Raw genomic sequence first — 18,895 nt, 5'->3', positions numbered from 1 at the left:
CATGCCTATTAAAACACTCCCTACTTCAGTGATATTTGGAGTTTCTCTGCGACAAAGATCTGTCCCCTTACATCTCTTCAGAAGAGCATACATTGCTCTGCTTGGTAGTATTGCTTCAGTAGACACAGATGAAACTACCAAGGTCACACACTCTTACTATCCACTTTAACATGCAAGCAGAAACCATAATTTTGGCATCCAGACTGCTATGTACTGAAACAAAAGATCTTGACATATGATGGATAGCAATGTGAAATATACAGTTCTTGTGTCATATTCTGCCAACTATGTGTTCGATGCCTTCCTGGAATTCTGTCCTGAATAATAAGACTGGGATGACTGAATCCTCAGAAATTCTTGCTTCTTTCTACTACAAGTTTATTCCTTGGGTTCACTACCAAATATCTAAAAAAGCTTGAGAGTATAACAAGTACATCTAAGTCCTGAATATTACTTTCAATTTCCAAGTAAGGTACAAGATCTGGTGTGTGTGTGTGTGTGTGTATTGCTAAAATAGTTTCCTTCTTGAATTTTTTTTTTTATTTTTCCTCTCTTTCCTGAACCTGCAGGAACTGACCCAGACACCTCTCATTGTACAGTCAGGTGAGAACTAAGGACTATCAGAGCTCCATAAGCTTTGCTTAGCCCGTAAGAACTCCAGTGTGCAGAGTAATTATGCAAAGCTCTCAGTGTAGGAGTCAGCAGGTGTAGGTTCAATTCCAGGCTCTGCTTCTCGGGATTCTAGAACAAGTCTTGCTCAGAGCATCTGTGAAAATTAACAAGGTTATAAATTTTGATGATCTGTTGCTGCATATCAAACTGTTCCCTATTTTAAAGACTCAGAGTAACAACAGTTATTCTTTGGTAATGATTTTGCAATCCTGCTAAGACAGAGCAGGGATCTTTTGGTTTTTTCCCGGAACACCTGGGGCTGAGGAGCCACATTCAAGATGGTGCACTGGAGTGGCTAGCAAGTAGTCCACACTGCCAGCTGGGTACTCTCTTGGGCTGTCAGCTGGAAGCCTCAGTTCTCCTCCAGGTGAGCCTCCCCTTATACCTCCTTGGCTATCACAGCCTGACGACTGCATTCAAAGGAACAGGAAAGAGTTTGCAATCCTCCTGTAGAGTAAGCCCAGAACTGACACAATGAAATTTGTACTATATTCTATCACTCAGAGCAGTCACAGACCTAGCCCATATTCAGTGGAGCAGCAAAAATAAAAGACTCTACCTCTGAATGAGGATAGCAAGAGAGGATATGACAAATAATTTGCATGATGTATGGAGATCATTCACAGTTTTGTAGTTCCTGAAATACAAATTTTATCCAATAAGAATCAGATTTAAAATCTAGCCTCCATTCATGCTTTTTTGAGCTTCATCACATTCTCATTGTTTATTAAAAAGAAAGGAATTTGGAATCTTTTGAGCATCTTTCAGGTACAAGACCCATGATAAATGCTCTTTCAACTGTCATTGTTTCATTGCACCTGAGATACACTTTTTTCCATATTTTTTACATTTTTGAACTATATATTTTACAATGTAGGAAATTTTATAATCACTATAGGTCATATGATAGCCTTGGATGTATGAATTTGACTGTGATTGTTCAGATTTTCATCACTGCACTCAAGTTTTATATATACTTACATATATTTACACACACACACACACACACTTCACCTGTTGAGTTTAATTGCTGTTTTTAAGTGCTTTTAAAAATATTACTCTATAATTTGGCATTGAAGCAAAAATGCATTTTATGTGCTGAAAATCACAGAGGCACCTCACCATCAATGAGGCAAATTTTGACAGTAGAGGAATAACCACAATTTCATATGTTTTTGCAAAGCTACAGTGTGAGCTTTGCAATATCAGATAGAAAGAGAATACCAGTTAAATGAAGGTGTGTTGTGTTTTGTTACTGAGATACATGAAAAAGGATTACCTAGCACATGTGAAGCTTCTACCTGAAGGCAGAGAAATTGCAGGTTTATTCAGAACAGAGGAAAGACTTCTCAAAGCATCAGAACGTTAATATTGTATCTTTTGCAGGACTACCAAAGGCATTGTATCATAGTGTAATTGGCAAGATGGATTTTTTTCTTAATGATCCATTTTAACCATGCATCTAGAAATAAATCAAATATACATAGGCTGACAAAAAAAAATCTAAACACACACACAAATTACCTCCTTTTAGTGAGCTGTGTCCCAGATGGCCCAGAGTGGTTCTATGACTTGACCAATCTGAAAACCAACAATTGGAAAAACTTGCTCTATTCATTATCCCATACTGAGTCCTTCTTTTTTTTTTTTTTTTTTTAATTTTGACAGGTAGAGCTATATATAGAGAGAGACAGAAAGAAAGGTCTTCCTTCCATTGGTTCACTGCCCAAATGGCCGCTACGGCCGGCGCTGCGCCAATCTGAAGCCAGGAGCCAGGTACTTCCTCCTGGTCGCCCATGCCGGTGCAGGGGCCCAAGCACTTGGGCCATCCTCCACTGCCTTCCCGGGCCACAGAGGATGGACAGGAAGAGGAGCAACCAGGACTAGAACCCGGCGCCCATATGGGATGCCGCTGCCACAGGCGGAGTATTAGCCAAGTGAGCCATGGCGCCGGCCCCAACCCCATACTGATTCCTAGTGTAGAGCAATACAGGCTGATGGTTCTGGAAAGATATGAATGTTGTACAATGAGAGCATCTCCACTCCCATCCCTTACAAACTTCAAAAATAAGAATAAAATGTTACTGCAGTCCCCCAAAACTAAATTAAAGAGTTGCAAATAGAAATGCTCATTTGTGCAGAGTTTTATAAAGGGTTGCATAACACTAAGTAATCAGAGTCGCTGCTCTGAAATGGGAATAATTCAAAGTAAAAAATATTTTCCAATCCTTGAGGACAGGAATCGATTTGGAAGAGACTTGCCCAAGCTGTTGCTTTAGGGCAATACCTTAAGCACCCTTGGCATTGAACAGAAGAGAGCTGGGTTTAGGTCACTGCCGCTTCCAGAATCTAAGGAAATGCCAGGAGCTTCATCTTCCTCTCCCTGCCTGGCCATTACCATTGTGTGGCCACTGTGAACAACCCCAAGAGTTCTTCTCTGCTTTCTTTATTTCCACTGCAAACACAGGAGAGGAGACTCCTGGGCATACCCTGTCATATGAGCACAGACACATAAAATACAATTGCTTTGCACTTGAAAATTCCCAACTAGGAGTGGGGAAAAGCTTGGGCAGGACCACCAGCCCCATTGTAAATAGCGGCAAGTATCCCTACTCCAGTGTGCAACTCTGGAATGTTGTCCTTTTAAAATATGAGAGTCTGTCAAAAAATTAATGGAATATGCAATTTTTTAAAAAGCATGGATTTCAAAATTTATGCATCAGAATTAACTTTTAATTCCATTTTCCACATGCTTTTTGAAGTCCTCTGGCAGCCTACAGGAACTGGTGTGGTAGTGGTTTTTCTGTGTGTGTCTCTCTTATTAGACTGGGAGCTCCCTAAGAACAAGGGTTATTGTTCTGGTATTCATCTGTATTTCCCTGGTGTTCAGCTGAGTGCGTGGGACAGCAACCAGCAAATTATGTTTATTCCCTTTGTTTATCCATTCATTCAACAAAATGATCACGTAAGGTTTCAGGACAGAGAGAGAAGGGCATTGTGGGACTCTCTGAAGTGTTCTTTCCAGGAAGTAACCGATCAGCTGGCCCTGGAAGCAGTAGGAAGAGTAGCATTGGGGCAGGAAGATGAGGGAAGACATAAGCACTGTGTTGACAAAGGTGGGACCACCCAGAACAAATTTCATCAATTACTGTTCTGGAATGCATCTTGGAGAAAGCTTGCAGGAGAGATTAAAATGTGATCTAAATGGCCTAATATTAGACCAGGTCTATTTTCAAATGGGATCCCAATGAGCAATGCCTTGGGACACTCAGGTGGCTGCACTGCAGAGCAGAGCAGAACAGGGAACAAGGGTACAGGTGATCTGTCTTCTTCCTTGCAAATAATGTAAAAAAAATAAAAATAAAAATAAAAAGCTACTCTAGGTCTGCTCTGTGATGCTGGCAATGCTTCCTTCTTCCTTAGGGGAGTGGCTGTGCTCGGTAACTAAAGCTCAGAGTCCCAGTTTCCATCCTGGCTGCAGTGGTTATTATTAATGGGACCCAACCTCTCTGTGCTCCAGTTTGCCTGTTTCAAAATGGAGCTGACAATCATATCAACTACAACAGTGTGAGGAACCTTAAACAAGATGATGTACATAAGCCCCATGGGAACAGTACTTGGCAGGAAAAGGTTCCACAAATGATAGCTATTATTATCCCTGTCTTCAGTGTACCTTGGTTTCCTCATCCGAATGGAGACAATAATACCTGTCCTAGCCAATTTCTCCCAAACCCTGACAGAATAAAATGCAATTAAATTTGCGAAAGCAATTTAGAAGTTAAGTGCGACATAGCAGCAAGGTAGTTGGGAGCTGTTAATTACCATACTCTTGGCTGGAAGGTGATCCCAAAGGTCTGAGCTGGAAGGAAAGGAGTGCTGTCTCCCTGAGTATGTGTGTGATTGGCTTCTCTTGATACAGTATGTCAAGGTGAAGGCGCTTAGCATTTGACTGCTCCAAGATTACATAAAAAAGGGAATAGTGAAATCTACTAAGCAAGGAATAAATAACGTTTAAACCCCGCAGCCTTGCAAGCAGTATAATTTCAAACATTGTAGTCCTGGACATCTGGGCTCTATTACCTGAAATCCCATTAAACCTTCAGCTTCATAATTCTGTATAGAACCTGGTAAATTGCAAGATCCTGCTGATGGCCACCAGCCAGTTGAAGCAATTAATCACAGGAGTCCCCAACAGGTTTGTGACTTGTGCCAAGTGGATTCTTTAAGGGGAAACTGTGTACACAACAGCAATAGTGCAGTCCACACAGTTTCATGGCAACACACTTTGTAACTCTGCCCACACAGAGAAATTACCTGTTATCATTAAGACATCCAAGCCTCATAACTTTTTCCTCAATGGAAATTAACACTCACCAGCCTAGGGAAGATCTCCAAACCTTGTTAACTATAATATAGACCGTAACCTGCTAGAGCTGGCAGCTACAGTTCAGACAAAACCAAGCCCTACCCTTTCCCTACCCCTTGGCACTTTCTCATTTATAGGAACTGAGTTTGAACTGAGCTTTTTGCTTTTCCTTTTAAACTTTTCTGGTATGTCTGGACTATTTGCACTTGCCCCTGTGTTCCAGGCCAATGGAACCTTGCAGCTTGTCTTCAGCCATAACCCAAGGTGAAAGGGCTCATGACAAAGGAACTATTCCTCATAAGATTTCTCACTCAATTTTGCCAACTCAAGAGGTTTATATAAACGAGATAATCTTCACTTCAGAATGTTTATAAAGCCTCTCCTAATTACTATTTGGTGTATACAGTGATTCTGGGAACATGATAGAAAACAGAGGGGAAGTCTTGGGCTCCTCCTACATAACACAGGAAGGGGGAGAGTGGGAACAAGAGTAAATTTACAATCTGGGCAAGAGGTTTGGAGCTTCCCCTTGCTGTTGAGGTTTCTTCTTTCTGGAAGCTTTTTACTAAATCACTGCCTCACATTTCTGCTCTATAAGGCAGTGCAGCCAAATATGGTAGCTGCTAGGCATATGTGACAGTTTAAATCTTAATGAATTAAATAAAAATTTAATGGAATTTCCACCATGCACTAGTCACATTTCAAGTCCTCAATAGCCATGTATGGCTAATGGCTGACTATTGGAACAGATGCAGAACATTTACATTATTGCAGAAAATTCTACTGGACAATGCTTCTATAGATTAAGGAAATCTATGGCCTTGATGCTCAAAGTAATGGTTCCTAGACCAGCAGCATTGGTAACACCAAGAGCTTGTTAGAACAATGTGATTAACACAATGTCAAAGTGACTCATATACATTAAAATTTGAGAAGCACTGTTTTAAGATACCCTCTGCTCTAAGATTCTATGTGGTGAATTCATCATTTGTGATCAGTATTATTTGTGTGTGTGTATGTGTGTGTGAGAGTATGTGCATATATAAACACATATACATATTACATAGTATTGTTTCAAAAAGAGACACTTGTAGCCCCTTAGGACTTGACATGCAAACAGAGAAACACTAAGTATAACTTGTATCCTCTTCTTAAAGTGAGTTTTTCTCTTTTTCTTGGAAAAACCACAGAATCTGGAGAATTTTTTTAACTGTACTTTTCCTAAAGCAGTAAATGCCAGAGAATGTTTTTCTAATAAAGAAACTACTGCACTGGTCAACAAAGAAGCCCGTGAGATTAAGAAGATTAGATGGAGCAACAAAGAGGAGTATACATTATTTTTTAAAGGAACAAGGGTAGGCATTTGATCAAGCAGTTAAGATACCAGGTAAATGGCCATCATTTGCTGCAGCAGTTAAGATGCCACGTGGGATGCCCACAACCCATATTGGAGTGCCTGAGTTCAAATCCCAGACCTACGTCCTATTCCAGTTCCCTGGTAATGCATACCCTGGGAAGCAGTGATGATGGCTTCAGTACTTGAGTGTCTGCCAACCATGTGGGAGACTCCCAAGCCCAAGATGTTGCAGACATTTGAATAGTGAACCAACAGAAGGAAGATCTGTCTTACTCTATTTTCTTTTCCTTTCAAATTAAAAAAATGAAAACAAATAAATGTATTAACCTTTTTTAAATTGAGAACTGTTAAAAAAAAAAAACAGTTTAGACATTGAAATCCCATATTAAAGTGCTGGGTTTAACTACTGGCTCCAACTCCCGACTCCAGCTTCCCATCAATATAGACCCTGGAAGGCAATGGCTAGGCTTCAAGGAACTGGATTCCTGTCACCCACGTGGAAGACATGGATTGTCTTCCTGTCTCCCAGCTTTCACTCACCTGGCTGTGGCAGGCATTCAAGGAGTAAACCAGTAGATGGAAGCTGTCTCTCTGTCTCTTTGAAATTTCTAAACCAGCTCCCATTAGAAAATAATATTATGCTCCCCTCAACAAATTATTGAACAAACTGCTAACTTTGTTCATGTAACTTTCATATAACCATGTAACTTTGTTCCTGTAACTGCTAGCTCTGCTCATGTAATGTGTATTCATGCTCCTCTAACTGTGCTAACTCTACTCATATAACTTTCTCCGCTCATTCATTTATTCATTTATTCATTCACTCACTCAATAAATGTTTCAAGGATACTTTTGAGATTCCAGACATTCCACCATGTACTACAAAAAGAAAAGAGTAAGACACACATTTTGCCATAAGGCACTTGAACTCCAATACAGTGGTGCTTAAAGAGAGGTCCTCAGACTAGCGATACCAGCGTCCCTTACAACATCTCTAGAAATTCAAATTCTCTGGCCCATTCCAGACCTGTGGAATCAGATTCTCCCCAAATTGGAGCCTGGAAAACTATTTTTACCAACCTCCCTAGGAGATTCCTAAGCACAGTAAAGTTTGAAAAAATGGATACATTATCAGATGATTCTAATGTGATATGATACAGATTCTAATACAGTACAATGACAGAGGCTTGAAACTCCTCAAACCCTGTAATACCCTAGGCAGTGTGGGTCATTTTAGAGAGCTTTCCATGAAACACATGTTGTTTGATTGGTATATCAGTAAACCTGTAGAAAGTAAACAGCGCTATGATGATGGAACATGGCTGACTCTATGGGACTTTGAACAAGTTGGATAGCTTACTCAGGTCTCAAAGCCACTCTTGTTTGTTCAACTCTAAAAACTCAATTTGGGGATCACTGCACTATATTACATTCAGGATTCTCGGTGTTTTATTATATGAAAAGAACAAAGCTACAAACCAAATTTTCCCACCACCTATATCCCTTTTCTGTCTGGTGAACAACTATTACTAAAGCACTGGGGAAAGATGCTGGTTTCATGAGAGATGCTTGACCCTCACAGTGTAGACTAACCGCTTTTCTTACCTGTAGTAGAAGAGCAAGTGAGCAAATACAGTGTCTTTGTTGTTTCCTGTCCTGGGGCTAAGACGAAAGAGGACAGTGTGCTATGCACACAGGTGCATCATTTCTCTCTTACTCTCTCAGGGGGTGAAGCAGCTTCACTGTCATCTGGAGCCTCTACAACTCTGCAGAGAGAGAGGTGGCCGCTGAAGCCAATGAGAACAGGCAGCAGCAAAGCCCATCTCACAGTATCAGGAGCCGTCACATTCTAACTGAAGAAATCAACACATTCCTATCCCTTCAGAACAAATAATTAGCTAAAACTGTTCCCATGAGATCTTAAGATCTCTTATTTCCTATTAACACTTTTGGAACCAACAGGCCTTTGACATTTCTTAGCCAGATCAAGGGCCATAGCCTGACCTAAAGGCCACAGTCTGTCGTAAGTCATTTATGTCAACATCTGAATTTCTTCAACTGTGGAGGGAGGGTCATGGTGCCTATCTACTTTGGTTGCTGAAAAAGCGACACAGGTTCATAGCGTAATGCTAAGCACTTGGTAGGTACTTGACTAGCAATAGTCCTTATCATTATGGTCAGTGTCATCTATAGAGTCTGTGTTACTTAGGGTTCTCTATAGAAACAGTACAAATAGGATATATTTATTATATATTTCAGAGACAGAAATTTATTATCAGGAATTGGCTCTTGTAATTATAGAGACCAAAAATTTCCAAAATCTGCAAGCTGGAAACTTAGGGGAGCTGTTAGCATAAATGCAGTCTAAGACCAAAGGCAGGAAAAAACCAATGAAGACCAATGTCCTGGCTCAAAGGCCAGCAGGGAATGAAGTATCCCTTACTCAGCCTGTTGCTACATTCAGGCCTTCAGTGGATTGAATGGGGCCCACCCACATTAGCAAAAGCGGTATGCTTAACAACTCAAATATTAATCTCATCCACCAACTCGTTCACAGACACACCCAGAATAATATTTAACCAAATATCTGGATACCTCATGGCTCAGTCAGGCTGACACAAAATTCAACCATCACAGACTCACTGTGGTTTCCAGAGTTAGGAGAAGTTACAGGCTAGCTTGTATGCGTCATCTATTTTATTTCCCGTAACCCAGTTCTCTGGCATCCTGATAACCATCTTGTCTGAGGTTCTGACCTCCATATTTATGCAGTCAGGCAGTAGAGCTGATTCCTTAATCATATTCAGTGAGCAACAACCCCCAAACCCATGGCGGGAGGAGCCAGCAGAAATGGGGCAGGACCACCAAGAATCCATACGACTTCTCCCATCAAATGGGCTGGTAGCAGAGCTTAGTTTTATTACCGCATAAATCCTCCTTTGTCCTCCTTTTATCTCCTAACTTCTCCCATACATACTAATTAATTAATTGACCATACCTCCTAAATCATCCCATCTGAACTCCTATAATGGTATGCCTGCGCAGGTTCTAAAAGTCAGCGATTATTTCATACTACAGATTTTGATTGCACTGAATATAAGATGAGCAAATGATGAACAGAAGAGGAGGGCGAGATTTGAAATTAGTCTTGTTTCCTGTACATACAAGAGCCATACTTATGTTGGTTTTTATCTTGGCCTATTTTGGGAGTGACATATTTGGCTCAGTACCAGGAATAGAAGATAAACAAGGAACTCTATCTTCTAAACCAACCTCAGCACAATTGCCATTTTGGGCTGCATAGTTCTTTGTTATGAGTGCTGTCCTGTGCCTTCTAGGAGATTTAACAGAGTCCCTGACTCCACCTACCATATGCTAATAGTACTTACCAAGTTGTGACAGCCAGCAACGTATACAGACATTGCTACTTGTCTCCTAGGAGGGGAAATCGCACCCAGATGAGAACTACAGCTCCAAACACAGGACAAATTTTGTATTGTTGAAATAGACATTTAGAAGGCCAGCATTGTGGCATAGCAGGTTAAGCCTCTGCCTGCAATGCTAGCATCCCAAATAGACACCTGTTTCTGTCCTGCCTGCTTCACTTCCTGACCCAGCTCCCTGCTAATGTACCTGAAAAAACAGTGGAGGATAGCCCAGGTGCTTAGCCCCAGCCACCCATGTGGGAGACCTGGATGAAACTCCTAGCTCCTGGCTTCGGCCTGGCCCAGCCCTGGCCATTGTGGTCATTTGCGGAATGAACCAGCATATAGAATATCTCTCTCCATCTCTTCCTCTCTTTCTATAACTCTGCCTTTCAAATAAATAAATAAACCTTTTTAAAAATAAAATAGAAATGTAATCACTTTCCCTAGGTTCAAATCTCTTATTTATGACAATTTATGTGTAGGATTCATGTTAAATGTTTTTTACACAAACAATTGCTTGATTTCTCTCCTGCATCCTATTGGAGTTAAAGAATTTGTTTTCGTAGGGCTGGCATTGGGTGCAGTGGATTAAGCCACCACTTGTGACTCTGGCATCCCATATCTGGGTGCTGGTGCTAGTCCTGGCTCCTCTGCTTCTGATCCAGTTTTCTGCTAATGTTCCTGGGAAGGCAGCAGAAAATGGCCAATGTAGTTAGACCTCAGCCACCCATGTGGAAGACCAGGATGGAGTTCCTGGCTCCTGGCTATTTCAACAGTTTGGAGAGTGAACTAGCAGATGGGAGATCTCTCTCTCTCTCTCTCTCTCTCTCAGCCTTTCAAATAATTAAATAATCTTTTTTTCTAAAAAAATTGTTTTCTTAACATACATTTCTTCGTATTGAGTCAGGAAAGCCTCGTGGTGTGAAGAGATCTGGGTTCTAGTCCCAGCTCTATGCACCCCAGAAGTATGGCAATGACAAGCTAATGAAGCTGTCCTGGTTTTTCTCTAGTTGATAGGAGTAATGCAATGCAGAAGCGGCAATGAGGATTCAATGTGTGATTGCTCAATGCGTAGCTGCTCAATGAATGTTAGCTCTGCTTACTAGCTGTTATTTTATGCTATTGTGCATCTCGCTCACTTGGACTGTGCATTTCACACCTGATCTAAATTGTCCCGCATCCAAATGCAGCTCAGGTGCACCTCAGAGAGCTCAATCTCCAGACACTTTCCTGTGGAAGATACAGCCCCTTTTTTCTAAAGGGAACCTGCTATACAGCCTTTTCAAAGGGTGAAGTCTAATTTCTTGCCATGAGATGCAGTGCCACCTGGGTATAACATCTTCTCTTCTTCCCCAACCACACCAAGCTCTTCAGCCCTTGCTGCTGGAGTGAGGAAAGCTGGCGCTGAACACCGTGGTCTGGGATCTGCTCTCGAGCTCTGGGCCAGGCTGGCTGCTGCCTCCTGCTTGTCACTTCCTCCCTTTGAAGTGTTCAAACTCTCCTTGTCAACAAACTGTCTGTTCATGTGTGCACTAATCTGGGAGGAAGTGGAAGCCAGTGTGTGTGTTGACAGTGGCCTTGACGGGCAGGAGGAGTGCTATCTGCCTCCAAGGGGTGCATAGCTTGACCTCTGAGGCATTGTATTGCTTTTCCTGGCCCTGCTGCAGCCATATTGGCATATGCAAATTGGCATATTTCTATCTTATGTCTCAAAGGAATGTGGGGTATTTGTGATGGTAATAAAAGTAAAAGGGGAGAGTTGCAGGTGGGAGGGGCGTTATGGGGGGGAAGCCATTGTAATCCATAAACTGTACTTTGGAAATTTATATTCATTAAATAAAAGTTAAAAAAAAAAGAAAAAAAGTAAAACAATAGCAGCAGTTACATAGTTACTTACTATTTACTAAACACCATGCAAAGTACTTTTCCTAGGAGCTCATTTTATTATCGCAGCAACTCAAGTGACATGAGGATTATGCTTGCTGCTTTAAAGATGAATAAATTGAAGTTTGGAAAAATTTGTGTTTTTGACACCTATTATAACTGGTGTGTGGAGAGCACAGAATATGAACCAAGACCCATCAAAGCCTGTGCTCTTAACCATTGGACTCCAGTGCGTCCCACTCACCCCAGATTCTGAAACCATTGGGCTAAATATGGTCAATTCCAGGAAGGCTGTGCTAGTAATGTTGACCTACCAGGTAAAGAAGAGGAGCCCTTTGTATTTGTTAGCTGCAAAATCCATGCTTTGGCAGGATGTGCATGGTATCTTCCTTGATTAGCTGTTAGATGTAGAGAAGGAAACGAAGGCAATGCCCGCCTTCTTTACACAGATCTGAGCTATGGGGTGGACTCATACAAAATTAGTTACTAAAGTAAACCAAAAAAAAAAAGACTTTAAGCACCTTCTGTATACCTGACATTGGATTAGGAAGATGCATCATTAAGATACAGTACTGGCCTCAAACAATCAGGGAAGAATGATAGATAAAATAAAGTGTTATTTTGGTGTGGGGTAAAATTTAGAAGTCAGAGTGGGTGTTGGGGTACATTCAACTGCTGTGAAGGCTCTCACACCACTGCTTCCAATCCAGTTTCTTGATGATGCAACCATTGGAGGTGGTAGACGATGACTCAGTTATTTAGGTCCCTTCTACCCACTTGAGAGACCAGGAGGGAGTAACTGGCTCCTGGCTCCTGCCTGGCCCAGTCCTGGCTGTTGTGGGCATTTGGTGAGTGAAACAACTCTCCTCTGTGTTTGTGGAGGGGGGAGAAGGGAACGTGTTGCACTGCCTTTAAAATAAATAAACTTAAAAAAATTTCAAGAAGCCAAATTTGCACACAGCAAAGGCAATATACAAAGAAGGCATCCTGGGCAGAAGGGGAGATTGAACAAAGGCCATGAACAACCCCGTGCGTATGAGGAGCTGAAAGGAGCCTGAGATGGCTGTAGCACAGGAGATGGAGCCCAAAAGTACACTGTGTAGATGCTCACACAATCCCCCTTTTGCAGAGACTTAGCTGTCTAAGGCAACCTGAGAGTCTGCATTTTAACCTCCTGTAGCTTTTAAATACCCAAAGACACAGTTCCCATGGTGGGTAAGAAAAGTCCCTAGCAAAGTGATATTAGTAGAGCCTATCTCATGCATGTAAGACAGGAGAATTAAGGTTCAAGTTTTAGTTTGGTCATGGCCCTTGCTCATAAAGCACAACTCAACATGCTGACCCATTCAAAAAAAAAAATGCAATGCTAACTGCAGAAGGAAAGATGTACTAGACATCATGGGAAGACAGCACAGGGGACATTTTGCCCCAACACACACTTGGCAACCACCACCCCAGACCTCCTATGTCATTCCCTAAGCCCCCACGTTATCTCTCTTTGGCCTCTACTTCTGTTTATATTCATGTCAAATAGGATTATCTCTCTGCTCTTTCTATTATAAATTATTCAGCCTCCAATTCTCTCTTCTGCCCAGCAGGGCCCTTCATTGTGCTGACTGGACTTATGGATAGGCATAGAATTCTACTTAGAAAGGGATGAAAACAATTCTAAATACTTAGACTTTAAATATTTGTCTCTGTCACTGCTCTATGTGATTAGGGTGGGTACACCTAACTCTGAACACAGCTTTGATTCTCAATAGCTCTGTGACCTTGCACTAACAATGCTTCTGGGCCTCCATTTCTTTATCCATGAAATGGGGATAAGTCTACCTATACTTAGAAGAGTATTTAGATTGGTTACAAGTGAAAGTATAATAGGATCAGCTTACCTCTGGTTATAAGTATTGTTAGACACTAAAGTTATTATATCTTTCAGCTATGAGAGGTTCATGGAGAAAATATGATTGGGTGACCTCATTATCAACTCTTGACAGGATTCAAAGTATAGTGTTCATTAGGACTCACTGCTTATTTTCATTATTCCCTTTTGAACATATACTTTGTGGCTTAATAACTCTTTTCCAAGGTTATACATTTTCTGGGTCTTATTTTACCAAGTCACAAAGACAGTATGCTATGTCAGTGTCCTAGTGCCCACTTGGTTTGTCTAGTTTGTCTCCTGGTTGAACTACACAGGAGATTTTTGCTCACATTGGTTCTATCCCCATTTCGGTAATGCTGGAATGGTTCCTAGTATCCATTTTCCAGGTACTATTACTGAATGAAAATAGCCATTATACTTTATTTAATCTGTGCTCATGGTTCAAGTCTATACCTCTCTGAGACTAATTTTTTTAGTTGTTTTGCAAAAAATACGATGACAGTAATAAAAATCCCTGTGGCTTCAACATTTTCACCTACAGTTCTTTGCTGTTCCTGTGTATAAATTTTATAATTTGGTCTATCACAGCTGTTTACCACGTTGTTATGCTATAATCCTAATTAATATTACTTTAATGACCACATAATCACATATCCATGTAATGTACCATAATTTACTTAACCTAAATTTTCAACAATAGGGGCCTGGTGGCTTCTAGCTTTTCCTTGGTTATAAATAACCTCCACATGCATATTTGTACATAAAGCTTCTTTTCTTTTCTTGAGATTACTTCCTTAGAGTTATACTCCTAGAAATGGTATCACCATGTCAGGGAATATGCATTTATATTAGTCTTTAAATAAATGGATGTTATTTTTCCAGTTTGCAATGTCATCAACAACGTATGAGAGTTCTACTTTCATTACAACCTTATCAATACAACCTATCAGAATTGTATATTACCATTTGATGTTAATACATTTATAGAGTACCTTCTGTTTTTGCATTTTTCTCAAAAATAGCAGGTTTTAATCAAACAGTTGCTTACAACTTGTGCACTCTCTTCATGTTTTGGAAAGCAAGTTTTATTTGTAAACCCAGGACATGTTTTTTTCTTTTATATCAAGAACTCTTGCTATCCTTCTCTTCTATCACCTCATAGTTTTGTGTATGAAACAAAGCTAATACAATATTTTTCTGAACAAAATATTCAATTATACTCATAATAATTAATTATTGAGTTTCCATTTATAAAAAACTGTAGGGAGTAAAATTTGAAAATGAAAATTCAAATAATCAGGAAAATATATCTGCACCAGTATTCCCAAGGCCATTAGCAGGGTTGTATTTTGAGTAGTTCAATCTCTGGTCAGATTTTATTGACTTCCTTTCCATCTAGTCGCTAACCTGCTCAGCCAATATGACTTTGCAGCTAACAAACTCAGAACTCTCTAACTGTCCTGCTTCAAATATTTCCTTCTTGATTTTATCCCAAGAAAGCTTCCTGATAAACCCACGCTCCCATCCCCAAATGCCTCATACCATTCCCAGTGTGATCTTGTTCCAGATCAAGTAGATGTACCAAGCCTCATATTATATGAAATGATTTCCCAAACTGCACCCATCATAAGGCCAGATGCCAGTTCCCCAAGATCTGGTTTTGCCCTCCCTTGCAGGCAGCTTCACCTGTCTCTGAGATGGGTGTCTTCTATGCTCTGCTCTTCTACCCATGAATATAATAAGCACCTTAATCCATCCTGGAGGTGAGTAACCATTATCCAGGCTAGAGCTTTCTCTTTGACCTAAGGCTGTTAGGATTTGTTTGAATAAGATAATTGCTACACGTAAGTATCTGTGAACACAAAGGAAAGAACTTACCATGTTTTCCCCTTTGTTTTCTTGCAGCCTCAGCCGAGGGTTCTCCATAAACACAGTTAGCCTTCCAAGCTGCTGTCCTGCCAGTTGATATGAACACGGCCTCTTCCTGAAAGACTAACTCATGGCACTGCCAGAAGATATCCTTGGAGCACTGACAGATTAACCGGATTAACTGAAAAAACACCCATTCAGTCAAGATCATGGGCTTTGGAAAAAACCTGAGTTTGCTGTAGATTTTAAAATGAGGTGCATAATATACAGTGCCAACTCATTCCAAGTGGTCATTGGCAGACCATTAGCTGGGAAATTGCTTCCAGTTTTCATCACTGTGCATAACTCAAGTTCCCTTTGGGGAGCTGCCTGTCCCTTCACTAGAGGTCCTGTTTTAGCATGGCAACTACTGGATTATTTTATTATGTGTGCAGATGGCATGATGTTTTAGAAAAAATTACAGCAGTTCTGCAATCTCAGTGGAAGTGTTTGCAATTTTATGCCCTGGTAGGAATGTAAACATGTCTCCATGATGTTAGTTATCATGTCCAAAGGTCTTCTGTCCAATTCTTAAGCACTTTATAGGAGAATACTATACCAAGATGAATCAGCACGTTCAGTACATGTGAGAAAGCAAGTATTTTCTTCTTTCTTTTATAAATTGTATCTTATTTCTGGCTCAGACTGTCCAAGGCAAGCTCTACTGCTAGCATATCCCAAGTCATTTGTGGTAGATTGGTGTAAATATGGCCATAATACTGTTAGACTTAACCTCTTGACACTTTACCGAATAAATGGATTACTTGTAGCACCAGAAGGAAATAGAGGAGAGCCTGGTGACTGTAATCCCTTAGCTCTTGTTTCCTTGGACCTAGGCACAACTTGCCACTTGCACATTCATTTCCTCCAGTCCAGGAGGCTTCTGTGTGGCCAGTGGACATTTTTCCTCCTTCTATGAAGAAGACTTCATCCAGAGAGAAAAAGGGAGCAGCTGTCTATTCAACAAACCACGCTGGATTGATGGTTCAGGCTACCGAATGCAGTTTTCCTGTGTAGTATCACTTTAACACCTTGGAAAAATTTCTAGGTCAAGTTTAAATCACAATTCTCTGAACAGAAAAAACATCAAATGATTCCACTTGTGTGCCTAGAGAAGAAAAGGGGTTCAGTATCACACTAAGTTCATTCCTCAGTATGGAACCTACTAGTCCCTTTTAATCCTTTCTGGGTCTATTCCCATGGCTAATTATTTTTTTACTATGTCTTAGAACAAAGCACAGTTCTGGGAAACCTGTCAAATCAGTTATTATTGCTCATCTAGGAGCATGAGAGAAATGTTCATCTTGACTGGCCCTACAAAAGGCTTTACTTTTGTTTTGTTTTTGTTTTTAACATAAATTTGGCTGAATGAAAAATTCAGCAAAGTGTGTACTGTGTGTGGAACAGGCAGACATCAGAGGCTTTCCTTTAAAAATCTATGGATCACCTTCTGGAACCCTTCCAACACAAGCAAACTTGACATTTGAGGGTATCTCCAATCCATGTTCGTTGCCTGCCTCCTCTCAAGGTCTCAGGAAACACACAGCCTTTGGAAACCGCCCCCGCCTGAGATTTGGAAAGCTGACAGGGAAGGAGAGAGAGATCCACACGCGATGGGAGTGAGTTACCAGCAGGGTGATTCATCACGGGCCCGTCAGGCTGCGAAACTGGAGAAGGGGGCTTCCAAGAAGGAAGTGGAAAAGTCACCACCAAGATCCGGCCTTTGAAGAGGTCAACACCATGATCGTCACACCCTCGGCAGACCAAAATTGTCTCCAAATCCAGAGCTAAGAAGCCAAACCCTGCTTGCTTGCTAATGCCCAGCACTGTAACATCCCCTTCTCCACTACCCATCTCAGGAAGTCCAGTTTCAGCAACAGAACTACTCCTCCTCCCATTCCTTCCTTTACCCAGCAGCCATGTGTTGAGGATCAACCACAAGCCAAGCACTGTACTGGGGTAACAGCAGTGTACAAGACAGATACCCCCTGCCATTACAAAACTGCTTTTAACCCTTTGTTAAAAGGTTGACACCCACACTTATGCAGGAAAGACATTCCTTCTCTCAAACACTATCACTACCTGTGTCTTCCACAATGAAAGCTGAATCCAGACAGCGTTCACTTTCTGCCAGAGTGACCCAGGGAAATAAGCACAGCGGGCAGGAGGCAGATTTCGTGCCTGAAGGTGTAGCAGTGGAGGAAAAGGCATCACACCCCATCGGTGCACACATAGACATCCTACCCTTCCAGGGCCCACAGTGCTTCCCTAAGCAGCTCTCAGTTGCTTCCCTTGATGTCCACTGCTGGCCACATAGATTCTCATCCCTTATAGAGGCACAATTATTCATCGCTATGATGGATTCGCTAAAGCTCCAGTTCCATAACTGGTCCTGGGGACACCAAATTGAGCCTGATGAACCCTAAAGAATCACTGCCAGAGACTGAGCTAGTGTAGCTGGGAATTAACTGGGTTAGCCCAGGGCATGCTGAGACGACTGCTAACACCCTTGGAAAGCAAGACATGCTTTAGGGTGCAGATGTCCGTTAACTGATGTTAGTGCATTGTTACTTTGACTTTTTGCAAAATATCCTAAATAGTTAAAATGAGTAATTTCCTAGATTTTTTTTTGTAGTCGAAGGAGAATTTTTGAAAGATGATGAGTGAAAATGGAAACAGGAAAAGATAAAATAAAGACTATTAAAGAGCCCAGTAGAAGACAGTCTGTAAAAATGCCTTAATGCCGGAACAAAGCACATATTTGCATATGAACTACTACTGTTTTCCAAACTCAACCTCTGGAATCATTTGGAGGATAGTTTTGGAAACATAATGGCATACAATCTGAGCAGTGAAGAGCAAAACCAGCAAAAAAAAAAAAAAAAAAATGGAGAAATGACTTTCTTCTCAGGCTTTGACCTCTTGGCTACAAGATGATGGTCTGTGATTACCAACGGTCCCTTCCCGTGGGACCTTCTTCCTAAGAGGGGTGTGGAAATTTTACCTCCCAGAAATGCAGGAGTGGCTCTGGTGAGTTTTGTTTCATGGGAAGTGAGTTTGAGGGTGGCAAGGAATAAATATTTTGATGTGTAAGGGCTGTATACTGTTGATGCTCAACTTTTCCTTTTACTTAAACCTATGCTACACCCTTTGTTAAAAGGCTGACACCCACATTTGTGCAGGAAAGGCACTCTTGGGAATGAACAAAATGAATAATTATCAGTCTCTCTAAGGATGCCAAGGGGATTAACTTGTTCAAGCTCCAGAACTGGATTTAAACATGCAGAGCACTGGCAGCTCTGCTAGGGGAAAAAGCGAATGAATCACTTCAGTAGGGTAAGACATACCTAGGGGGATAGAGATCTTATCAACGTCCTGTATGGGTAGTGGTGAAT

At 41.1% G+C, this 18,895-nt stretch overlaps 1 protein-coding gene across 4 annotated transcripts in view; it reads left to right on the top strand.

Annotated features, from left to right (window-relative positions):
- The window catches only part of SAMD12 (sterile alpha motif domain containing 12), a 490,839-nt gene extending 474,556 nt beyond the window's left edge, over positions 1-16,283 (top strand). For all 4 annotated transcript variants that reach the window (XR_016235904.1, XR_016235909.1, XM_051844780.3 and 1 more), the window contains exon 5: positions 15,498-16,283. Coding sequence is in view for 2 of the 4 variants with exons in the window: in XM_051844780.3 (XP_051700740.1) it covers positions 15,498-15,520 (23 nt within the window). In the remaining 2 variants the exon portion in view is untranslated. The remainder of the gene's footprint in view (positions 1-15,497) is intronic.
- The last annotated feature ends 2,612 nt before the right edge of the window (positions 16,284-18,895 follow it).

The sequence above is a fragment of the Oryctolagus cuniculus genome, chromosome 6 (genome assembly GCF_051225735.1).
Source record: "Oryctolagus cuniculus isolate XC-2025 breed Fujian yellow rabbit chromosome 6, ASM5122573v1, whole genome shotgun sequence".
NCBI lineage: Eukaryota > Metazoa > Chordata > Mammalia > Lagomorpha > Leporidae > Oryctolagus > Oryctolagus cuniculus.
Note: the sequence above shows the minus strand (reverse complement) of the source record. Positions and strands in the feature narration are given on the sequence as shown.